Source organism: Podarcis filfolensis, assembly GCF_964270895.1.
Source record: "Podarcis filfolensis genome assembly, chromosome: Z".
In the NCBI taxonomy this organism is placed as follows: Eukaryota; Metazoa; Chordata; class Lepidosauria; order Squamata; family Lacertidae; genus Podarcis; species Podarcis filfolensis.
This window is the reverse complement of record NC_139617.1, coordinates 9,755,429-9,781,523: the sequence shown is the minus strand read 5'-3', so window position 1 is coordinate 9,781,523 and position 26,095 is coordinate 9,755,429. Positions and strand designations below refer to the sequence as shown.

The 26,095-nt window shown below is 43.8% G+C and overlaps 1 protein-coding gene across 4 annotated transcripts in view; it reads left to right on the top strand.

The window, feature by feature from the left end:
• The window catches only part of IL1RAPL2 (interleukin 1 receptor accessory protein like 2), a 491,080-nt gene that overhangs the window by 301,773 nt on the left and 163,212 nt on the right, over positions 1 to 26,095 (top strand). For all 4 annotated transcript variants that reach the window (XM_083595723.1, XM_083595724.1, XM_083595722.1 and 1 more), the window contains exon 5: positions 720 to 873. In XM_083595723.1, the coding sequence (XP_083451849.1) occupies positions 720 to 873 (154 nt within the window). The remainder of the gene's footprint in view (positions 1 to 719; positions 874 to 26,095) is intronic.

Here is a 26,095-nt window from a genome sequence, read left to right as displayed (position 1 = left end):
CGGGGGCAGGGCGTAATGGGGCATAACAGGATGGGGCACACTTATAAGTGCTTTGCCAACACATGTGGGAGACTGGGAATGGAACCCTATACAGATACAAAAAAGAAGAAGTGCCCATAAGGCCTGCCAATGTCAGGGCAGTTTAGGGGATGAACCTAAGAGCCTTCTGGATCAGGTCAATGACCCAACTAGTCCAGCATCCTCTAACTCTGCTTAAAAACCTTCAGTGATGGAGACTCCACTACCTTCTGCCTATTCCGTCCATTCTTACTGTCACAGAGTTCTTCCTATTGTTTAGTTGGAATCTCCTTTCTTGTAACTTGAAGCCATTGGTTTCAGTCCTCCCCTATAGAGCAGCAAAAAGCAAGCTGCCATGTGACAGCCCTTCAGATATTTTAATATGATTTATCATATCTCCTCTCAGTCTACTATTTTTCAGGCTTAACATACCCAACTCCCCCAACTGTTCCTCATAAGGCTTGGTTTCCAGACCCTTGATCATCTTGGTCATCATCCTCTGTACATATTCCAGGTTTTTGTTATCCTTATTAAACTATGGTGCCCAAAGCAGGGCACAGTACTCTAGGTGGGATCTGAGCAAGGCAGAATAGAGTGCCCACTATTACTTTCCTTGATCTGGACGCTCTATTTCATGCAACATTACTTTACCATGCCAAGTTAAGACTCTGTTTGTTTGTTTTTTGTTTTGTTTTTTGCAGGAGTGTAAGCCAAAAATGTGGAGAAATCTAGTAGTTCAGAAAGAGAACACTCTACTAATACAAGATGTTCAGGAAGAAGATGGTGGGAATTATACTTGTGAGCTAAAATTTGAAGGAAAGCTGATACGACGAACAACTGAGTTCAAAGTTACAGGTAAGAATCTTTTGGGGTGAAATTGAAGGGAAAGAGCATGACATGTAGGAGGTCAGAAAAACTGATGCCTAGAATGATTTTTTAGAACTTTTTTTTTACCCTGCCTTATCTTACATTCCAAAGTGGCACTACACACATCAACAGAACATCAAACAACCAGACATCAACTGAACATCATACAATATATTTGCAGCCCATCTGTGCAAATAACCTGTGCAAAAGTACAAGGTAACTCAAAAGTCAGCTAGTAGAAGCAGAGCAGAAAATTAAGTTAGATAACCTCTCTGAAAGAGGTAGAGCTCATCAGGGCACCTTTCCCATAAAAATGCAGCCTGGGAATCCATGCCCCTACCATTTGCAAATATTTTATCAACATAGGAACATAGCAAGAGCTGTGCTGCATCAGGCCAAAGGACCACCAAGTCCATAAGAACTAGCACTGGTGCATGTCCATATTTCAAAGGTGCTGATGTTGAAATTAAAAGTTCTCACTACTCATAAGGATTCCTGTTCAGCAAAACCCCTTCACTGTTGGTGTCCAATACTGCATGTATCTGGGTTGTTGTTTTTTTTGTTTTGTTTTGTTTTTGGCTCTCACAAGCAGTCTGATGTTGAATGTAGCTAATTACGGAGCTAACTCCAGATTTTGGTGGAGCTTCGAGCACCAAGATCCCAGTGTGTTTTGGTGGGATCTCTGGCACTTGAATTCCCTATTCATTGATCCTTGTGTAATCAATCAGTGAGCCCTGAAAGACAGGAATATGCAGGAAGCTTCCTTGTACCAAGTCTGAGGACTCCATTTCCAGAAGCTGCTGTTACACCATTTTTTTGCAGTTGGAAGACACTGTGCAGCATTTTGAGCTTGTTAAAGCATGTGCATAAAGCTAATAAAACCATATGTGTTCATATGCAGTTTGGGGTGTCTCGTTGGTGAGAAGTATTCAAATGTTGCACTTGGCTCTTCATAGCCAACCTATTGTGTTAGACTTAGGACCAATGAGAATGGTTCAAGTCTGCCTGAGCAGCTTCCCTTGGTAAACCACTGAGCAAGATCCTGTTTTTTCACCTGTCTTTTTGGAGGTGTGGGATGTGTGGGGGATGCCTGTGTGATCTGAAGGCATGTGGCACACCCACCTTCCTATGTCTAGAGCAGGTGTTCCAATGATCCACCTTGGTTACATTATTGAAATGCATAGCTTGTTTTCCCATCTACCTTCAGAAAACTACAAATGGAATACTTGTTTTCATAAATTCTCACACTGAATTCTTATGACATTGCTGCTGGGCAGGAAGTGGTTCCCTTTGCCCCAACTTTTCACTGTAGTTTTGCAGAAGACAGTGTCCCATCTCCATTGCTGCCTCTTGTTGGTCTTCTTTCAAATGCCAATTTAAACTGCCCGGTTACTTCTGAAATTTGTGTGTGCAACAATCAGTTGCTCTGGCCATGACAAATTATTCCACTCAATTACATCAATTGAATGCTTCTGCTTGAACTCCCTGTTCATTTAATCTCTCTTAAATCTCATTAATTCCCTAATTTTCAAATTGTGCCTGCTGTTATTGGGAGGGAATTTGCCGTGGTAGTTGCTCCGTATTGGATGCCCTTCTTAACTGGAGCAATCTGCCTGAATTTCATTTCAGCCAAAGACAAATGGTGTGGAAGTGCCATTTTCCAGTTTGGATGACAAACCAAAGCAAGCATATCTTCTTCAACCCCAGCATCTTTCTCATGCTGTAATATCAAAGTAAACTCCCCAGTCAGACTTAGAACAAAAGTAGGTACCTCCAGAATGGAGACCAGTGGACCCCATGAAGATTCTCATTAGCAGATAGCACCTAGACCAGGGGTCAGCAAACTTTTTCAGCAGGGGGCCGGTCCACTGTCCCTCAGACCATGTGGTGGTCAGGACTTTTTTTTTTTAATGAACAAATTTCTATGCCCCACAAATAACCCAGAGATGCATTTTAAATAAAAGGACACATTCTACTTATGTAAAAACATGCTGATTTCCGGAGCATCCGTGGGCCAGAAGGCAATTGGGCCGCATCCAGCCCCTGGGCCTTAGGTTGCCTACCCTTGACCTAGACAGACGAGGCACACAGATCACCTAGTCAGACTCTTCCATACTTAGATGTGAGGTATTATATATCCATTTAAATTATACTTCTTCCTGAGGGAGCCTAGGTCAGCAAATACACCAGTAATAAAGAGCACATTTTAGAAAGCATTCTAACAGTCACAAACATTCTAAAAACAGTTTTAAAACATTCTCTTGAGCAGTAATTTGGGGGAAACACCCATCAGGCTCCACCTCCTGAACCTGACTCATCCCAGCTTTCACCCACAGGACGCTGGAAGCCCTATGAGTTGACAGGATGTAATTGCAAGCATTTGCTCTACCATATTTCTTATAAAGGTGCAAAATGCTTACCATTTTGATTTTTCTGAAAGAAAGCTGCTTCCATTACCAACAGAGAAATAGGTCAAGTGATGACACAGATGGCAGAGAAACGACCATGGCATTCTTTGCAGCTGGGATTTGCACCATCCATATCTTATTTTCAAGTGCTATGTAGGATGTGCCCCCGCCCCCCAATATTTCACAGAGCTGTCTTTTGTGCAGATGGCAGCAATTTGCATGAAATTTGAATAAGCTAATTTATTGTCTAGGTGCAAAACTAGAAATGACCACTGTGATTTAAAAAGAAATGCAATACATCCCACCACAGTGAGGAAGGTTGTGCCCTTGTGCCCTGTGCCCCTACTTAGTTTAGTGTCTAGATGCTCCCTGTTGGTGGGTAGCTTCAAGGCTCCCCCTACTCTCCCTACTGATAGGTTTTTATCTCATCCAGGCAGCTCCCCAGAACCAGGATTGTCCTTGGACAGATGACTATTCTCCCTGATGTAGGGTGCATGGCCACCTTAAATATCTCTTTTCTCCCCCAAAAAGAATGGCTACCAAAGCTACATTCTCCCTAGCTCCTTCAACATCCCCAAAGCCTTCCTCCTACCCATCTGTTTGACATTAAATTGGCAAGAACAGCTTCCTATTAAGGGAAAATATTAAATGGGGAGTTTGAATTCAACTGTGGACCTTTTTGCTCTTCTTATGGAATAGATGCAGCTCAAATACTTTCAGCAACATTTTACCATCTTGGATAGGTAAAAGAAGCGCAGAGTGCAAGGGGAGGAGTGTGGTAGCATTGCACATCCATGGCCAATGGTCAAGGATGGTGGGAGGTGCAGTCCATAACATCTGGAGGGCACCACTTTGGCCACACATGAAGCAGAGGGTCGTTGGGGAAACAATCGCCCTCCAGATGTTGCTGAACTACAGATCCCATTGTTCCTGACAATTGGTCGTGCTGACTGAGGCTGATGGGAGAATCTCCTCCAGGGCTGGCCCACCTATGAGTCAAGGTGAGGCAACCAATCAAGCCTGGAATCTTTCAAAGCCCTACCTGGAGGTGCCAGGGACTGATCCTGACACCATAGAGTCAAGAAGTTGTACATCTTCTCCCTACATTTCTCAAAAAAGGGGACATAGAGATTGTGATTTAGGACTAGTGCCAGAAACTAGAGACTGGTCCTGGTAAATATGGAGAGTTGGGATATGTGGTTTTATAGAGGAGTCATCGTGTGAAATATTCAGTGCTTTTTGCATTTAGATATGTTGTGGCGTTTCTCAGGTCGATTTTTTTTTAAAATATAGTGCTGCTATTATATATTATGATCTTGCACAAGAACCAATGGGTTGGATCAAAATATTAAGGCTGCCTTCTCTGTGCCTGGGATTAAATGCCATTGAACTCAGTGGGATTCCAGATGTGGTATGTGTGTGAATGCCACAGGTGTCTAAGGCAGGGTCAATTGCCTATACAGTGGTACCTCGGGTTAAGAACTTAATTTGTTCCGGAGGTCTGTTTTTAACCTGAAATTGTTCTTAACCTGAAGCACCACTTTAGCTAATGAGGCCTCCTGCTGCTGCCGTGCCGCAATTGTGCGATTTCTGTTCTCAACCTGAAGCAAAGTTCTTAACCCAAGGTACTATTTCTGGGTTAGCGGAGTCTGTAACCTGAAGCATCTGTAACCTGAAGTGTCTGTAACCCGAGGTACCACTGTATTGTGAACACAGGAATAATATAACACTTGAACAGAACTAGTCATGGATCAGAGACTTAGGCTGCATCTGCACTATGCATTTAAAGCATTATCATACCACTTTGAACAGATGTGGCTTCTCCCAAAGAATTATGGGTGCTGTAGTTTGCTAAGGGTGCAGAGAGTGGATAGGAGATCCCCCATTCCCACAACAGAGCTGCCGTGCCGCAATTGTGCGATTTCTGTTCTCAACCTGAAGCAAAGTACTATTTCTGGGTTAGTGGAGTTTGTAACCTGAAATATCTGTAACCTGAAGCGTCTTTAACCGTAGGTACCACTGTATTTTTCTCATGTATGGGTAGTGCCTTCTGAACTGAAGCGCACATGTGCTGCAGCTGCATGCAATCACATCAGGTGGTTGTGAGTATGTGAAGAGGAGATGCCTGGTGAATTGTAGTCTTCTGAATATGTGAAGCAACTCCATTGAGAAACAATGTGAAATTGTGCAAGGCTATTCTGCAGTTCTGTTTCTGGTATCACTTTTACTACCACTATTACTTTCTGCCTTACCTGCAAGGAGCTCAAGGAGGCATACATGCATCTCTCCCTCTCCATGATATCCTCCCAACAACATACCGTATTTTTTGCTCCGTAAGACACACTTTTTCCCTCCTAAAAAGTAAGGGGAAATGTGTGTGCGTCTTATGAAACGAATGCAGGGGGGAGGCAGGCAGGAAAAGCCCCCAAGAGCCGCACACAAGCTCCGCACGGCTCTTGCGGGCTTTTCCCCAGGAGGGAGAAGGGACTGACACGGCCAGTCAGTCCCTTCTCCCTCCTCGTAGAAAAGCCCGCAGGAGCCGCCTGCTCCTTAAAGGGTGTGCGGCTCCTGTGGGCTTTTGCGGGAGGTGGGGGAATTGCCATAGCCACGCGCAACCTCTCCAGCCGGGAGAGGCTGTGCAAGGCTAAAGAAGCCAAGACAGCGAGCGCGATTCATCCTGCTCGCTGTCTTGGCTTCTTTGCTCTTTGGGGCTGGGGGGGAAATAATATTTTTTTTCTTGATTTCCCCCTCTAAAAACTAGGTGTGCCTTATGGTCCGGTGTGCCTTATGGAGCGAAAAATACGGTATGTTAGATGGGGAGATGGCAGCTGGTTCAAAATCTCCCAGTGAGCTTCAAGGCTGAATGGGGATTTGAAGCCTGGTCTCCCAGATCGTAGTTCAGCATTCTAGCCACTACCAACTTTGCTTGATCTCACAATCACTGTTTGGCGCTGAGTATGCCCAGGTGAACCATCCCTGTAGAACTGGGATAGGGAACCTGTGGCTCTCTGGGTGCTGTTGAATCACACCTCCCATCATGCCTGATCATTGGCCATGCTGGTTGGGGCTGATGGGAGTTGGAGTCCAACAACCTTTGGAGGTCCTCAGGTTCCCCATCCCTGCTGTAGCAGAAGAAATGGAACCACTCCGCCATTCCCTATGCAACAGGAGGCAGGTAGGCAAAGTTACCCATCTTCATCAAGATAATATACTGCCTGCAAGATGGGCAGGTAAATTAGCAGGGTAAGCAGTTGTGTTCATTTGCAGGTAATGATGGACTTCAAAACGGAGAGAGAGAAATATACAACCTCAGCATATCAAAGTTATTGAGAAGAAAATGTGTCAGTGTTCTGGATGATTCAATAAAAGCTGCTCTTTAATTTTTGGTACCCAAGTCAATAAAGATAAGAGATGTGCCTGTTGACTGAGTAGGAGCTGTTTGTATGCTCGTTGATGTGAAATGATTCCAAAAGACAAATGGAGGGGGGTATTATGCCAGATTTCCCTTAGAAGTACTGTAAAAGACGCAATGAGAAATGTAGCAATATGCTGCAGTCTATGAATTATATATCACCCAGCTACTCCGAGTGCTTTGCTTTACAGCTTCCCAAGCTGCCTGCCTGTATTGTGAACATGCAAAGTAATTAGAATGGCAAATAATGTTCTCTTTTATCATACTGTGATGGGTTCCTCCATCACTTTCTTTAGTCAACTTAATTCCCTTGCTCTCATGTCTTAAATCAGCAGATGATAGAGCTTTGCACAAATGGACTCTTGCACAAATTCTCCACCCTGTTTGTGGGAAGGGTAAACTGGGGGGAGGTGTTCACTGAATTTCTCTAGGGCAAGGACAAAAGGTATAAATGATTCCTATGTATAAATGATTCCTCTAGCTGCTGGAAAAGTGAGGAGAATGATGTTGTGCTTATGGCCCGCTTGTGGTCTTCCTAGGGGAATTGGGTTGACTACTGTAAGTATAGGATGGATCCATCAGCTTCTTCTTATTTTCTCTGAGAAGCTCTTGGAGCTGAGGTTCACCATTACTGTTGCCAGTGGCACAGTATTATATCTTTTGCCGTAATTTCTTATTCAGTGGTGGCAGCCCAAGTGACATCTTTGCTAGAAAACCGGCCACCATTCTGCATCCTCCACAACACCCCAGACCTACTATTGTTCTGGGTCAGTATGGGTGGAAAATAGCAGTGCCCGCCCACCCCAATAATGGTGGAGAATAGTGGAACAAAATTCTGCAAAAGTTCTTTTCTTACTAGGGTGGGGAAAAGAAAATTTTTTGGGGGGCGGCGCTTCTGAAAAATGCCATATCAGATGTAGTTTGTAACTTGGGTGGAATCTACACACATATAAAACATTTTGAAAATACATTGAATTTTCCATGAGGCTCAACATCAAGTGTCACATTGTATAGTGCACTTAAAATACACTTAAAACATTTTATTTGCAGCTGTATAGCTGAGTCCTTGGTGACATAGTCACACACACAGGTTCAGCAGCTCCTGACAATGCAGCAGGTCAGACTTCCAGTTCAGCTCCTAAGACCTAATTTTCAGTGATATGATCAATCTCTTAAGCGGAGCATAGCAGCAGAGCCTCTGTGTAGTAGTGGGTGCCCTGCATGGACAGGACATTGGACTAGATGACCTTTGAGGTTCCTCCCAATTCTATGTTTCTAGGCTGCTCCACTGCAGACTACAGATAATTATGACTGAAAGTTGGATGCTCCTCAATATAAAGAAAAGCTCTGTACATAGCATGTCAGGAAAAATAGGCTGGATAAGAACTCTTCTCTCTGGCTTGCTAATTTTCTGTCTGCAGGGATGGCGATGATTTTGTATAAAGAGTATCCAGTCGTGATAACCTCCCCCTGCAGTCTGAAGTATTATAGCCCAGAGCCAGGTTTACCATTTCAGTGAGAAGTAGATCTCACTTAGCCTAAACCTGGAGTCTGGCATATGAGATGTGACAGGATCAGAGCACTAGTTGGTATCGCTGCAGGCAACTGTTGTTTCCCCATGATCCTCCCCAACATGCAGATGCTAATAAATTACAGATGCTGGCTTTGTCCTTTGCAATTTTAAAGATGAAAGGACAGGTGAAAAACACACAAGCACATTTAATCTCCTTGAGTTGCAGGCATTTCTCAGGTGCTTTGCCGATATACTTGGTTGACATATGGATATGCTTTGTTCGTTCTGTATTTGCATGCTGGCGATGAATCACATCTATGTTTCTTGGGACATAGGAATGTGCCTTGAACAGAGCCAGGGCTTTGGGTGCATCTAGTTCAGTACTGTCTACACTGCCTGGCAGTAACTATCTGGGGTTGCAGGCAGGGAGTTTTCCCCAGCCCTGCCTGGAGATAGCATGCGATCAAAACTGGGACCTTGTGCATGCAAAGCAGTGCAGATGACCTTTTGCTATCTGACAGATGTGATCTGTAAACTTTCTGCAGTTTGGTGCAAATTCTGCTGCACCGATGGGAGCTGATGGGAGGCCAACCCCCACCTGGAAGGGCTCAGATTCCCCAACCCTGGACTACGGTATCTGTCACACCATAGGTGATGTCTTAATTGTTATACCTACTAAACAAGAAGGGATGGAAGCTAAAGGGAGTTGCAGGATAGGTCCTGGGTATGAACCAGGTAGCCAAGGAACCAGGAGAAGCTCAAGTGGCGAAAAAATAATCACATTCGTCATTATCAGCATCATCAGTGAATGTGAAATTGTGGATCATGAAGTGTTTTATAAGCATGAAGGAATCGGATTGGCTCTCCCCTCGCCCCTCAGATTATGCTCTTCATCTCACAGATTCAATAATTCATGCCCCAGGCCATTAAGATGATTGATTCTATAAGCTGATAGTACTCTGTATTTCCGCTGGATAAGAAGAATTTGATATAGGGTTGTGGGACTGCACAGGTACTTTAAAAAAGCTAGCAGGGCATGGAAGCTCCCCCATTCTACTAGCCAACCCTGTTCCCGCAACCCCCTTACTAAATTTCCTTAACCAAGGCTTGCCCAGTCAAAGGGTTCCCGAATTAATAGTATCCTCCTTCCTAGCTTTCATTTGTTCCAGTGGCTTAACCATGATGGCTGTTTTACCTTTATTGTTGGAGGCAGGAAATGCCTCTAAACACCAGTTGCTGGGAACCACAGGTGGGGAGAGTGCTCTTGCACTCAGCTCCTGCATCTGGTAGGCCACTGTCAGAACAGGATGCTGGACTAGGTGGGCCTTTGCTCAGATCCAGCAGGGGTCTTCTTCGGTTCAATGCCCGTCAGTGCATCCTGGGTCTGGCTCAAGGAAACTTTGGAGAATCTGCAGATAAATCCATTTCAATTAAGCAAGGTCTAGAAATGTTGTTTTGTTGTTGTTTAGTCGTTTAGTCGTGTCCGACTCTTCGTGATCCCATGGACCAGAGCACACCAGGCACTCCTGTCTTCCACTGCCTCCCGCAGTTTAGTCAAACTCATGTTAGTAGCTTCAAGAACACTATCCAACCATCTCATCCTCTGTTGTCCCCTTCTCCTTGTGCCCTCCATCTTTCCCAACATCAGGGTCTTTTCCAGGGAGTCTTCTCTTCTCATGAGGTGGCCAAAGTACTGGAACCTCAGCTTCAGGATCTGTCCTTCCAGTGAGCACTCAGGGCTGGTTTCCTTAATAATGGATAGGTTTGATCTTCTTGCAGTCCATGGGACTCTCAAGTGTCTCCTCCAGCACCATAATTCAAAAGCATCAATTCTTCGGTGATCAGCTTTCTTTATGGTCCAGCTCTCCCTTCCATACATCACTACTGGGAAAACCACAGCTTTAACTATACAGACCTTTGAAAATTTTCCTTTTCCCTCCAAAGGAAATGGGTAGACATGTGATGAAGAAGAGAGGAAGGGAAATGAAAGAAAACATTTGATCTTCGACACCCTCTGAAGTTTCTGACTGGCTGCCATTTTTTTTATACCCCTATCAGCTCAGGATAGACTACTTAATATTTAAAACTATGCTACTTTCCCCAAACCTCTAAATAGCTTTATTTGCTTCCTTGCTCTGCCTGTGTTCTAGCTGCTACAGATGTTGCTGTCACATTTAATAAAGAGTTTGTAAGGCTTAAATATTATACTGCTGTAGTGCGCGAGGTCCCCCCCCCCCCCCGCTTCCCCTGGCAGTATGTCTTTGGCATAGGAAAAAAGAAGGCTTTGCTTATTAGGATGAGGCGTCTCTACTGCTAGGGCCACTGACACTGGTGTTTCATCTCTAGATGACAAAGAAGCCACAATAATTCATCTCCTTACATCTCAAGGTCATCAGGAGGGGAACCTTCGCATGCTCCAGTCTCTGCATAGTACAGTAATGAAGCATTGGCAGCTTGTCATCCTGTTCAAATATCCCAATGTGGTTGGTGAGATACCCAAGCATTCCTAGACCAGTCTTTTCCCAACCTGGTGCAAAGCCCAGACATTTTAGGACAATGGGGCCTATAAGCGCCAATCAATCTGGTGATTACATGCATGATGTTGTGGGTATCGAATAATAATTAATAGGAAAAGGATTCAAGTCCAACTTGATTTTTACCAACCAATATTTGCCTTTAGATATTGTTCTTACATGGATATCTTGTCATGTTGTAAGCTGCTTTGAGCATTGTTTTAACTATGGAAAGGCGGCATACAAATAAAATGATGATGATGATGATGATGATGAGATGGGGGAGAAATTCCATTCAGTTTTCATTTAAATGCAAACCTATCTAGCCTGTTGTCATAGGTGCAGCAAGGGCCAGAAAGACACAGAAATAAACACAGGAGATTGGTATTTTGAGTTGAAATAGGCCACAAATTTTATTGGTTACGCATGCAAGTAGGGTATGGCCAATGCAGTGGGTATGAATCTGGTATGAGGCAGCCTGCCATAAGGAAGGGTGAGCATGAGCTGGGCTGCGACTGAGCAGCAGGCTCTGCTCCCACGGAGCCCCAAGTGAGTGGGAATGTCCACTTTATAAAAACAATGCACAAGCTGAAACATATCCATCCATCAAAATCCACACTTCTCTGAATTTTGAATTTCAATTCTCCAGCTAAGTACTGTGTACAAATATTAGGGTAAAGCGTTCAGGAAAAAGGAATATATTGGCAGAAGTAATAAACATTGCATGAGAGGGGATTGCTTTGCAAAAGAAGTGTCTATCTGGCAATATTGAATACAAAAAAATATGCATATTAGGAAAAATCTGCGCTAAAATAGCCCACAAACTGATGTGGAAATGTGGAGAACAGCACTGAAGACTGGGAAAGTGAGTAACGGAGGGATACTGAAACTGACAGGTTTGCCCATCCCTGTTGAGACTTGCGAGCATTGCTTCTTTTCTCTATGCTTGATTATTGTACAGTAATGACTGACAGAACAATGTGTTATGAACAAAACATAGGGGAAACACAGGCTTTTGGAATACGATTTATTTGTGAGTTTTCATTGGCTGCAATTGCCTCTGTGCTTTATGGTTTTGCTGGGGATGTATTTTAAAATTGTTGTTTAACTTAGAACCACATTGGAATCCATCTTTTATGAAGGGTGCTGTAATGGTTATATGGGGTTGCTCGTGCATAAGTTGCCGCCACTCTTGGCGCGGTTGCCTGGTTAAACCTTTTCCTGGCGGGACAGCCCTTCACTTTGTGGCTGTTTCAGTCGCTAGCAGAATCTGTCAGTGGGCGTTTCTTGAACTTCTTCCAGCAAAGAAGTTCTTTGACGCCAAGTCTACGCCTACTTTCCCTGCGCGGAAGTCTTCTGCGCAGGGTGGGTGTGGGTAGCGGAGGACCTGTGCTCTCCCCGCTGGTCTCCGGCGAAGAGTCCTGGAGCCCCCTCTCCGATTCCCCCATCCGCCCCCCTTTATCCCTGGTGTTACGCTGATTTCCTTCCCCAGCCGATGAGTCCCCTCTCTCCCTGCTGGGCCCTTCTCCGGCATCGCTTGGGAGCCTTGCCTCCACTCCTGGCTCCGATGTCAGTTCCCTGACAGGTGCTATATAAATATTTTAAATGAATAAATGCAGCCCCATTGAAGAGTAGCCTTGCATTTGAGCCTTGCATTTGAGCCCGTCTTATCTCTGGTACCTTAAGCATCCAAATGAAAAGTGATGAAATATTATAAGGGAAAGCCTGGCTAAAGCATGTTTTGAGGGGATGGATCAATAAGACACCTTACCAGAAATAAAAAAGGTTGATTTAAACAAAGAAAGAGGTCACATTATGTATCACATTTATTTTCTGCTAACTGCAATGGGTTGTCCTTTTGCCCAAATCATATTCCGAGTTGCAGAGGGAAGAAAATGTAGCTACTTCCATTTTGACAAAATGACTGCATTTCAAGAATATTATCAATCTCACTTTCAGACACTTTGCAGAACATGACCATGTTTTAAATTGGAGCATTCCAGGCTTTTTTTCTTGGAGGTCATGGCAATTACTGCTTCTTCATGTTCACCCTTTGATGGCAAGCTTGGCTAAGACCTGCCTGATAGATTGGTATTATGAGAGTAAAGGAAATGAATTCAGGATGTTATATAGAGTTCACAGATGCCGAGAATTAAAGCTTCTATCAAGGAACCGTTGTGGAAGTGTTTGCGTCAGTTTTCACCCTGAACATGAAGTCTTAGTCAGATCACATGGGAATGGGGTCTGTAAGGGGGCCTCTTCCCCTATGCCCCCCAGTCTCCCACTCAGGTTTTAAGGTCAAGTGGAAATGCACTGGTTCATGTTCCATCCACTTATGCCTCTTTGAATGTTGTTGAACTACAGCTTCCATCATCCCTGACCATTGACCATGCTGGGTGGTACTGATGGGAGCTGTGAGTCCAACAAAATCTGGAGGGCCACAGATTCCATACCCTTGATAGATTCATCTATGAGATTATTCCTTAATAGCATGAAGCAGGGTCTTTTTAGTGTTGACACCACAATAATAGAATTCCTTCCCAAGAATTTCTAGCAGAACTCATGCCTTTATATTTTTAGGAAGTAGGCCAAGACAAAGTTGTTTAAGTAGACAGGGGCAGATAATCTGTTCTTGGACTCTTGATTCCCATCAGCCCAGTCATCATGGCCCGTGGTCATGCATGATGGAGGATGTAGTCCATGCTTTTAAAACTCATTAGAATCTTAATGCAATTAATGGATTGAAGTGGTAACTGGTAGATTTTGACCACTGGTTCTTGTGTTCAGTCTTTCGTCCTAATGTGGCTATAATCCTTTTCTGAGCTTTTTGCCAAAGTGGAGAAGTTGCATGATCATCATTATCATTTAATTTATGTACCGTTTATATGCCAAAATGACATCTAAGCAGTTTACAGTTATAAAATCAATTATAAAAACCATACATAATTAAATTGCACAATAAATCTATTCCACTCAAACATCCATAATTAAAATTCACCATATAACAATATGGTTAGCATAATAAACGTAATATCACAATTCATTTCAACCTCATCTTCCATTTTATAGCATGCAAGATATGCTCAGTAAGGTCCTCCTTGGCCCCCAAGGCAGCCATTAATGTCCCACAGATCAGGAAAAGGGCAATAAACGCTTCAGCCACTTGGTATTCAGCCCAGAAAATGCTGGGCTACAGCTCTCATTGTCTCTGACTATTGGCCATACTGGCTGGGGCTGATGGGACTTTATACTTCAAAACATCTGGAGTGCAGCTGTTTGGGCAGGTTGGAGAAGGCTGAAATTTGTGGGCTACCAATGTGTGTTGGTGTTGCAGAATTTTTTTCCTGCCATGGTTTCTTCCAAAGAATCCTGGAATTTATTTGGAATGCTAAGGATTCTCTGTTCCAGTTTCCTAGCCCAGTTGATAAGCCATAAGGTTCCTTTGAAAGAGGTAACGGTGGTGTAGCACCTTGGGCTGAGACAAGGGGAAATCCAACACCCCCATTCATCCATGAAGCTCACGGGGTAACCCTGGGCTAGTCAATGGCTCAGTTCAGGCATACACATGAACACACAAGCATGTGAGTACAGTACTTACAGTGGAAACTGAAACTCTTTCAGTCCTCCCCTAGCCATCTTCGTGTTGTGCTAACTGTAGCTAAGCCTTAGTGCTATGCCTTAAGCTCAGCTGACAATTTGTCTTCCCCAGAAAAACCATGGGTGGTGAGCCAAGAACAAACATTGGCTGAAAGTGGGGCAAATCGTGTGTATGGGTTCTGGTGAAATGCTAAGACAAACCATGGCTTAGCTTTTGGATAGTTCAGCAGCAGGATGACCAGCCGCAAAGCAGTCACAATTTTATATTGCTGAGTACTCTTAGTGTTATGTGTGAATTGCATCCATCTCTCTCAACCTAACCTACCTCATAGGGTTGTTGTGGGGAGAGAACATGGTATGTATTGGGGCGGGGGCAGAACCAATGCACATTACCCTGAGGTAAGTGTAATTAAGAAATACATTAAACCTATAGTGTTTACAGGTTTAATATCACCTCGTTGAAGTAATATATGAAATAAGCTGCTTCTAATTTAGCTTTAACTTCCATTTTGCATGATTCTGCTGTCACTGTAGAATAAGAAAAGAAGAGCAAAAAAAAATCAGAGAACAAATACTTCTTGTAGTCTCCACGGACCTTTCTTGCTAATTATTAACAACATCAAATGCTGTTTTGTCAAAAAACCTGCTCAGTGCATAGGGCTTTGGAGAGGGGTTGTACTTAGCTGATGAATTATAGAAGGTAAATAGCCATCCTAAAAATATTTTGCTACATGTGGGGATTGGTGTTTCTCTTTCATTACAATAACAGAGCCGTTGTTGCAGTTTTCAGGAGGCTCTGAGGTCACACAGGGGTTTTTTGCTGTCAGTGGCTCCAAAATAATCTAACAGAGAAGGGAGAACAATGGGTAACAGAGACATTTGTCAGAACCACATCACTAGAACGGCCAGTGAAATTGAGTCCCATGCCTTGAAACAGAATCAGTTTGCAAGCTGTTCCAGTTAGGGCCCCTCCAGACTGGTGGGGGTTTTTTTTGGGGGGGAGGGGAGTGCATTCTGCACTATGTCACGATAATAAGGCATTAGTGGTGAATTTACACTGGTCTTCCACAAACCATTCCACTTTATTAGCTGTTCTGCAATGCTTATCCAAGAGCGGTACTCTTGCGCTATACCACGGCAAAAGTGGGACAATCCTCCCCAGCCCCAGAACATTTGAGGGATGAAAAGCTAAAGGACTGGAAACAAAGCAGCAGGACCACCCTAAAACTCTAGCAGGCTCAAACAGTGTTGAAGCTGGGATTGTTTATAACCGCCCCACCCAGTACCATCATGAGCACAAACCACAATGAATCTACTACTACAAATTTTTAGAAAGTTGTTAGTTTTTCTGTTTACTGTGCATTTGGGCACTTCTTAAGATACTGCTTTTTAAAATATTGAAATTTTGAAATATCAATGAGATCGTCTAGGTTTGAAGACATTTGGACACCATTTTGAATCAAGATGGCAGACTGAACCTTTTGAAACTGCACTGATTTAAACTTTAAAGTTTTGCATGATAGTTGCTGAGACCAAGGAGCTGATTTCATCTGTGTTCGGATGCAAATGGATGCCGCACAGTTGGCTCCGGACAATCCATCAGAGCAATGTCCTTTGCTTGCTGCTCAAAGCTGCCTTGCATCCAGTCTCCACAGGGAGCTGGACAGGGTTCTGATCTCCTGTAGTGTCCCAGCTTTCTGGCAACTACAATAATTATGAAGGATACATCCTAGTGGCGGATGAGTCATAGCACTGGAGATCAGTCTGGAACTGCTGATATACATGTAGGACTGTCCCCTGTGGTGAACCACTGAACTTCAGGTATCAGCATCCTTACTGAAGAACCTTCTAGAATCACTCTGGGAGGTTCTTCAGACTGAACATTGGATCTTTCTAGGCATGAAGGAGTAGATAAGAACTTCCTTTTGCAGGTGAGCCTTGCTTAAGTGGCGAAGCCTTCCTAACCCAGGGTGTTTTTCTGTATTCTGATTAGCCTCTGGTACTGACTTGCTCTTTGGTAAGAACAACAAGTTGACCTCTATTCCATGTCCCTCTGTTTACAGTCCTAAGCATGTCCAATAATAGTGCAATCATGCTGGATTTATACTGGACCACCCACACATCATTCCACTTTATTACTTAGTATACTTTGAGTAGGAGTGGCATTGGATTCAGTGTTTACAATCCTAACCATGTCAGTGCAATCCTAGTCATGTCTACTCAGAATAAGGTCCTATCGAATTCCGTGGGGCTTACAGCTGGGTAAGTAGGATTAGGAGTGCACCCTAATTAGTTACAGTGTAGGAAATTACTCTCTGGAAAAGCCTGCCAAAAGGGATCTGCTAAGCAGCCTCTGTGTATAACTCAGTTTTTGCACATTGATAAAGCAACTAATTCTGTATATATGGGAAAGCATCAAAAACATGCTGAAAATAAACTTTAGAGTACAAGTGAAAGCATTTGGAGGGGGGAGGGAGTACATTATACCAAGTGTGTATACCAAAATGGCTGATTCTGTTGACATCTCAGTAAGTGTTTCCACGTACCACTGGCTTCCACATCTGACCCAGTGGACCAAATCATATTTAAAGTAGAACCAAGCAAATTGCTATCTTGTTAATCCTGGGGTTGCCACTGATATTTTGGTGGCTGATCTTCAGGCAAAACATCTGAGAAATTTGATTAAAGCAGGGGCATTTTTCAGCTTGAAGGCCACATCCCCCTCCGTACAACCGGGGGGGGGGGCACATGCCTGGGGCAGACATGGTTAGAGGCAAAAATTGATGGGGAAATGAGTGCAAATCGTGCTTTTGTGCTGTAGATTCGCTTCTGCACACATTCTCTATCCTCCATCCAGGAATGCAGAAGGCATTATGGAAGTTTAAGGACACATTCCAGCCAGGCAAAAAAGTCTCAAGGAGGATGCATAGTGGGGCCAGTCAGATGTGTGGCCTAGGAGGAAAGCCAAGTCAAGTCCTTAGAGTGAGGTAGGAAGACCAGGAGAACCACATTTGACCTGAATTTCCCCACCCCAGTTTAAAGGAAACTAGAAGTCTGGTAAAAATGTCAAGTTGTCTGTGCAACCTGAAAAAGAACATGGGATATGTAGGGTTACCAGCACATTTTGCTGCTTAGAAGCAAAGGAGTGTCCTTGGGTAGCTGCTCTCATTTGGGGTCATTCAGGAGTGCTTGCCACTGGTCCATAAATGGTCCATTTGAGTCGAAGAAGGTTTACTTGCATAAGACTGTGCAGGTCCTCCCAAAATTGAGACAGCCTAGCCTGAATTTCCACTTCCTGATTACAGATTTCAGTCGTCAGGAATTACTAACTCTCCCTCTTCAAGGTCCGTGGCATAGTCTACCCAAGTGTGAAGTCTTAAAACAGATCTGCTTTAGAGCTAACCAAGCATTATAAAAAGTTCCTGAAAAATTGAAGAGATGAGGGGGGTGGGGAACAGCTTGCGTGTTGCTGGCTGGATTTTTTTTTGTTTTTGTTTGCTAGTTTGTTTGGGTGTTGTTAGATAAAGATTGTTAAAATACAACACAAAATCCCTCATATCCTTTCGTTCTGCAGGAAAGAAAGAGCTGTGCCTGCAATAAATAAAACATGGCAATAAGTCAAGTCAGAGTTCTGCAAAGCAATTGGTTTCTGGGGCCTCTGTGGGTGCTTGCACCTTGCTTGATGCTTGTGAGCTGACTTTGTCAAAAAGCATTGTTGCTAAGGTGAGATGTGAGCTGTGTTATTGACATGTGTGGCAGGGGGCTCATTTGTGCATGCAAGTAATGCATGCTAGATAGGATGGCCAGCCTAAGATGCCTACATAAAGTGGCCATTCTAAGAATCACATGAAAGACGCTGGGAAGAGCATCCTGACACACATCCTGTCAGCAGCATCCTCACCTGCACGCATTGGAGGTCTGCAGTGGGGAAGCTTTTTATACCCATTTAGGCTCCTCATGCAATTTAGAAAACTAAGAGATAAGGATTCCATGCTGTGTGGGGAATCTACACGAGTCGCAAAAGGTGACTCACTTATTCCTTTAATTTCGTTAACTGATTTATAAACTGTTTCACAGCCTGAAGCCATAGAAGTGGTGTGCATCAAGAGTTGAATGAGTTGAAGTCATCCCTCCCAACTCATGGAGAGTCCTTGTCTATTTCCCCACTTCAGGGACACTTTGCATTGGAGCTGTTGCTTCAACAATAAGACAGCTCAGGCTGAGCGCTTATGTAGGAGCTGGAAGCCTCACCCTTTCCTGGCATTCAGGTGCTCTCATAAAGTTTCCCCTACTTCCAAAAAGCCTCAAGTGCATCAGCTGGGGGTCTGCTTGGCTCACCAGCTCCACTGCTGCTTGGTGGCTCTGGGGGTGTCTAGGTACAGAGTGGCTCCTTAGGCTCACTGGTGTTGGGGAACTTTCCTGGTGGGCCCTGCTTCTCCTCTGAAAAGGCCCAGGTTTAAGGACTGAGCATGGCTGACTCCAACACTGTTGGATATGGCATTGGGGGTGGAACTAGCACCCTCTACTCTGCATCCTCTATTAGGATGCCTAAACTGGGCTATCCTTAAAAGTTTTCCTTGGTAACAGAATGGCACAGAGCCCAGTGGATTCCCCAGTTAGCTAAGTACTGCAGACCCCCTCTTTTCCAAAAGCCAAACCATGTACTCCCCTGCTTTTGAAAAATTTGATATCTCTATGGTACTTTTTGTTATTTGAATTGTGCTGCGGACCCCCTGGGTGGGTTATGCGGAACCCCTGGGGTCCACAGACCACCAATTGGGAACCAAGGTCTAGAGAACTCATGATGCCTTGTTCCCAGATGTAGATTGGGAATGTGGCACTAGTGCCATAAATATTAATTTTTTATTTTTCTTACGGATGTAATATTGTTGGATGGAAGGGGGTTTAGAGGAATCACATAGAAGAGGAAAATAGGAAATGACAACAGTCCTTGATCTTTCAAATATAAACTGAAGAAGTAATCATAATGCAAGGGATAGCCTATAAAAAGCTAGAAATAACCAAGACCGATCTGTATTCAAAACAGGCTTGTCTGGTTATATTTTGGTATTGTTTTGACGGTGCTCTGCAATTCCTTGTGTGGGTATTTTAAACCTGTGCTGAAGGAAGCAGTTTATGGGCAGGAAAGAAGACAACATTTTGGAATAAGAAGAATAGCAGCCGAGACCCGAACAGTAAAATTGTAGGGTGAGACTGTTCAAGTCTTAAGCTTTTATCTGTGTGCCTGGTTTCAGATGAAAAAACTTCAGACCTCTCATCTCAGTGAAAGTCAGATGTTGGATCTGCCAATTTGGGTGAGGTTGGGGAATGCACATGTCTCCAGGGATACAAATCAGGTGAAGTTGGGTATTGGTATAGTAAGGCAATTGTCTTCTCCAACCTGGTGACCTTTGAGTGTCTATGACTACAAATCTGGTCATGCTGGCTGGGGCTGAGAGTGCTATTTCTGATGGGAGTTGTAGTCCAAAACATCCAAAGGCTGGCTGGGGGTGGATTTCTGTGGCTGCCTGTGTGATCTGGCAGGAGGAAGAGCTGAACAACCTGCTGAAGTGTCATGAACTCATTGTGCCATCTGTGTTGTTTTATCCAACGGGGGAGCTCCCGTTGCTCGGTCCCTGCTCCTGCCAACCTAGCAGTTCAAAAGCATGTCAAAGTGCAAGTAGATAAATAGGAACCGCTCTGGCGGGAAGGTAAACGGCGTTTTCGTGCATTGCTCTGGTTCGCCAGAAGCAGCTTAGTCATGCTGGCCACATGACCTGGAAGCTGTATGCTGGCTCCCGCGGCCAATAAAGCGAGATGAGCGCTGCAACCCCAGAGTCGGCCACGACTGGACCTAACAGTCAGGGGTCCCTTTACCTTTACCTTTAGTCCTACCCCTAGTATCCATTTTTTTGAAATGCCATTAACCCTCCATGGACCTCCTTCCAAAGGGAGCCTTCCAGTGGTAGGTGATTCACCACTGGAACTTCTCACTGCTCAGAGAAGTGCAATGGTATTTACTTTTCCTGTGGATGTCTGCATATTTATTTATTTTTAAACTGCTTTGGTTTGCAAATTCAGGCACTGAACACAAACGAAGCAGTGTTTCCCATTTCCATAACAAAATCATGCTCCCCCACACATCATGCTGCCTCCCCAGAATCCCTGTCTTATTAACAATGTGGCTTCTCAGAGTAGGCTGTGCCGAAGGTGACATCTGCACAGTTCAACAACGTAAGGGATTTTGAGCAGAGAAAGAAAAGGTACTGGTGAGAGATAACACCAAGGTTACAAAAGGATGCATTAATGGTCTGACTATAAAGGAACTTCATCCTCATGCAGAGTAAAGCAAAAAAAGGGGGTGGGGTGGAGAAAAGGTAGCTGCAGTTTATGCACCTTGAACCTAAGGTGAGCAGTTTCCGAAATGACAATGGAATCCTCTGACAACCATCAGTGTTTTGTATCACTGGCCAAATGGCTTAGGCGTGGTATTTTTAATGGGGCGTGGGCGGTTGTGAAAGAGTGGCTTTTCATCTTTCGCTAGAAAAGAATCCAGGATCAGTACTAATGAACCTGACCTGGATTTCTGAGTTATTATTAGATGATCCCTGATCTTGAAGAAACCCAGTACCTTGATGAAGCTGTGTGGTCTGGAGGTGGAATAGGGCCCTGGATTTAAGTCCCCATGGGGCAGACTGGAGCAAAACCTGTTGGTTCAATCCTACCTGCCCCAGGGGCAGGGACAGCACTCCAACTGGCCTGCCTCTGGCCAATTGCACAGACTGACCAGGGTCCACTTCCTGAGCCCAGGTGAAGCCAAAGAGGATTCACCCAAGCCTGGAAAAAAACCCTCGCCTCAAGCATGGTAGCCGAATCCAGGGATGGTGTTGTCACTGTCCTGCAAATTATAACACACAATAATTAAATTCAACAATAAAAAACTATTTTTTTCATTGTTTACTTGCTTATTAAATGTACATTGCCACCCATCTATAAATGCTCCTCAAACTGCTCACAAACAAGGCAATATTTAAAGAATCATACATAATGATGTACATAATCATACAATTATAGAAGTGTAGAGTAGTAAGGGACCCAAGGGTCATCTTATCCAACCCCTTGCAATGCAGGAATCTCAGCATAGACAACTTGCCTTGCAACAGTGAAAGCCTAAATTGTTTACTGCTTGGGTTTAAAACACAATTAGAAAGCTTTGGTGGGGGGGGGGAACATAGAGAAGGTGCTAGGCAAGACTCTTTGGGGAGGCTATTCCATAACAAGGGTGCCTTTACGAAAAGGCCTTGTCTTTGGGTCGTCAGCTACCTTACTTCATTCACTTGGACAGAGTCCTAGAATCCAGGCCTCTGGAGAATATCTTAATGTTTGGGGAGGCAAATTCCCAATTCTTCTTATGCCAGTGGTGTGAATCTGCTGACTTCACAAGGATTATTCCTGACATGGCAGGAGAAACGGAAGAAGGCAAATGTTTGCTTGTATCAATTGGAAAAATGGAAATGATTATGCAACAATACCTATCATTTTTGTCTGAAGAATTTATCTTAAATGGTATGCATGTTCCTTCTATAATTAACACACACACACAGCTTTTACTGAAGATGTAATTACTTTTCAGACTTACAAGTTTTATTTTCTTTTTTTAAAAAAGTCATCTGCTGACTTTCTTTTCTTTTAACACTAGACACATAATCATCTGTTCAAAACAATTATGCCAGATTCCAGTTGATCTGACAAACGTCTTCTAGCCTTTCAGCATATAATTAGCATGTACAACTTATCTGCCTTGCTTTTGTATGGGGGAAATAGACCTATTGTCTGCTGTGGCACTTTTCGCTTTTGTTAGGCCTTCATTACAAACAGCAGGAAAAGTTAAGATGGATTAATCTAATCTGGGCTGCAATACACTTGAGGGGGGAAAGTAGACAGTGGGAACCTGATGCAAAAGGACCCAGAAGGATAAGGGCCTACTTAAACACTGCTGTCCTTTAGCAATATAAAAGGTAAAGCTAAAGGACCCCTGGATGGTTAAGTCCAGTCAAAGGCAATTATGGGGTTGCAGCGCTCATCTCGCTTTCAGGCCGAGGGAGCTGGTGTTTGTGCACAGACAGCTTTCTGGGTCATGTGGCCAGCAGGACTAAACCGCTTCTGATGCAATGGAACACTGTGATGCAGGCCAGAGCGCACAGAAATGCCGTTTACCTTCCCGTCACAGCGGTACCTGTTTATCTACTTGCACTGGAGTGCTTTTGAACTGCTAGGTTGGCAGGAGCTGGGACAGAGCAACGGGAGCTCAATCCATCTCGGAGATTTGAACCGCCAACCTTCTGATCGGCAAGCCCAAGAGGCTCAGTTGTTTAGACACCAGCACCACCTGTGTCCCTTCCTATACCAAGGATGGGGAGCCTGAGGTCTGCATTCCCTTGTGGGCACCCTCCAGGGGTTGCATGTATGGAGGGAAGGCAGAGGCCAAGTGAGTGGAGCAACAAATGTAAACCTTACATTTGTTCACCAGCTAGGCCATACCTTTCTCTGATTAAAACAGGGATGCCCTATTCTTCTATTATTATTATTATTATTATTATTATTATTATTATTATTATTAATTATATATACCCCACCCATCAGACTGGGTTTCCCCAGCCACTCTGGGCAGCTTCTAACATATATAAAAACATAATAAAACATTTAAAATTAAAGAAAAGCACTACCCTATACAGGGCTGCCTTCAAATGTCTTCTCAAGGTTGTATAGTTACTTATCTCCTTAGCTCAGGGGTTGCATAACTCCATACCCTCCAACAGTTCTCCAGTGAAAATAGGGACATCCTAAGGAAAAGCGGGACATTCCAGGATCAAATCAGAAACTGGGATGGCTTCTGTAAATCCAGGACTGCTCCTGGAAAATAGGGACACTTGGAGGGTCTGGTTTCTTACTGGAATGAGAAAAAAATGAGCTGGTTAAAGCATCAATGACCCACTGGGCAATGGATATAAGATACAGTATAGAATTAAACCTCTGGGAGAAACTTTGGAAGAATGATTTGAAATTCACCGCATGCTACACATTGAAAGAGAACTATAGGAAAATGATTCATAGATGGTATTTAACTCTGAGTAGATTGGCTAAGATGTACAATTTGGAATCGGACTTGCGTTGGAAATGTAAAGAAGCAGAGGGAATTTTTTTCATATGTGGTGGGCATGCAAAAAAGATAAATAATATTGGGAAATGATATATAATGAGATGAAAAAATGTTTAAAATAACTTTCCCAAAAAACCCCAGAGGCATTTCTACCAGGAATTGTTCAGACAGAGGTTCCCAGGAGTCAGAAACGATTACCGTATTTTTCGCTCTATAAGACGCACCAGACCACAAGACGCACCTAGTTTTTGGAGGAGGAAAACAAGAAAAAAAATATTCTGAATCTCAGAAGCCAGAACAGCAAGAGGGATCGCTGCGCAGTGAAAGCAGCAATCCCTCTTGCTGTTCTGGCTTCTGTGATAGCTGCGCAGCCTGCATTCGCTCCATAAGACGCACACACATTTCCCCTTACTTTTTAGGAGGGAAAAAGTGAGTCTTATAGAGCAAAAAAACTGTATTTATGTATGCAACAGCAGCAGCTTGGATTTTGTTAGCCCAAAAGTGGAAAGTGAGAGAGGTCCCTAGTAACGAGGATTGGCAACTTAAGATGATAGAATATGCAGAGTTAGCAGGTCTAACAAGTAGAATAAGAGAACAAGAAGAAGAGGTATTTAAAGAGAAGTGGAATTTTTGTTGTTGAGTATATTGAAAATAATTGTGCACAGTTAAAAACGCTGGCAGTATTAAAGTAATTCAATAATATATTTTGAAGTGATGTGAGAAAGGTAAATTGAATTAGATGAATATATTAAAATATGCAGGAATGCTCGATAAGTTAAACGAACCTTGGAAGGGGAGGGAGGGAAGTCAATGAATATTTGGTATAATAAAATATGTTTAATTTGAAATGGAGGGTCTGGTTTCTATGCATAGGGTTCTCTATTCTCCAAGAGGGATATCACAGCTCAAGGTCACATTCCAAACAGGCCAAAACCTTTGGATTGCAAAACAGGGTCAGTGAGAGGTGTGGCCTGGGGTGGGTCCCAAGGGCCACATAGAGAGACCTGGAGGGCTGCATTTGGCCCGAAGCCCGAGATTCCCCCACTCCCATCCTATACATGCTATCCAGAAACCTCATTCATGTGACAGAATTTGGTGCTTATTTTTTAAAAAGAAGCAATCAAATTAAAATGAATGTTTGACATCTTTTGTAATAACCTTTGTGAGCAGAAGCATCACCAAAAGGGTTTGCTTATCCAGCTACTCGGTTCATGCCATCTGGCACCTATTTTTAACAGAGTTAGGACAGACACAAGGATGTACAGGCATCCCCCAACTTAGGCACGTTCTACACACGCATGACCGCATATATGTGTGGTGCTGAGAAATAAATATATAAATCAAATCATACTAAGAAATGGCGTGAGGGAGCTGGATAATCCTTGTGGCTCGCAAGGAGACCCTGGAGTCTGAAGAAGATGTTGAAGAGGGCAGAGGAAGCCCCAAAGATACCGTGGAAGCAGCAGGGTTTTGTTTAGGCTGCTCAGTCTCCCCGCCTAACAGCTAATGTGTGGGGCAGTGCAGCAGCCACTTTCCCACGCATCCTCCTGCCTCCAGCTAGAACCAGAGCTTCAGTTCTAGATATTTTGGTCTGGAATGGAGACAGAGCAAGAGAGAAGGTTGGAAAGCAGAGGAAATAGGCTTTTAGAGGCTTTTTAGAGGGTGTCACCCACTTTATGCAATTTCACTTATGCATGTGGGTGCCTGGAACATAACCCCTCCATAATTGTGGGGACACCTATATTTAAATTGTAACTTCACAGACAAGATTCAAACTGCAACAAACATTGGGCTCAGTGTGTTCAGATTTCAGGGCACATCCCCTTCCAGAATTGGGTTTTTCACATTGCAGATGACTTGCGCACAGACTTGGGTGTACTGTCCCTCTGAGCTGGTTGGGCCTAGCACTTTGGTGACTTGGGTTGATGGGTTGCACGCAGATTGTATCCATGGAAGAGACAAAGACAGGAGGATGGTTCAAAGTAGGATTCATGGCAGATAGGTTCCTCTAGCACCAGGGTCACCCAACAAAAATGAATGTTGGGAGATTTCAGCAGAAACAAAAGGAGTACTCCTTCATGCAATTCACTCTCACAAGCTGTAGTGACAGCTGTCAACCTGGATGGCTTTAAAAGAGGATTAGGGACATTCATGAACAATAAGGCTATCAGTAGCTACTAGTCACCATAGCTATGTTCTGCCACCACTGTCAAGAGTATTCAGCATAGCTCTGATTACCAGATGCCAGGAATGGAAAGTGGAGAGACTGCTACTTGCAGACTTCCTTAGGCAGCTGGTTCACTGAGAACTAGGTGGGCCACTGACTTAATTCAGCAAGACTCTTTATTTCCTTAACTGTGACTTTTGACCATGATAGCATACAAATTCAGCCCAGATTTGTCCTTCAGGGTGACCCAAAAGCCACAGTTGCTGCTCACTTAGTCCACTAGACCTAGCTAGTCTAGCATTATTTCCCAACAGTATCAAGAGGTGATGTTCCTGCCCTGTTGTCTTCAGGGCCTGGTATTCAGAGTTGACAGGACTATTTTATATTTTTATTTTACAGAAAAAGAGGTGTTGAAACTCACCATGAATGCTTCCCTTATT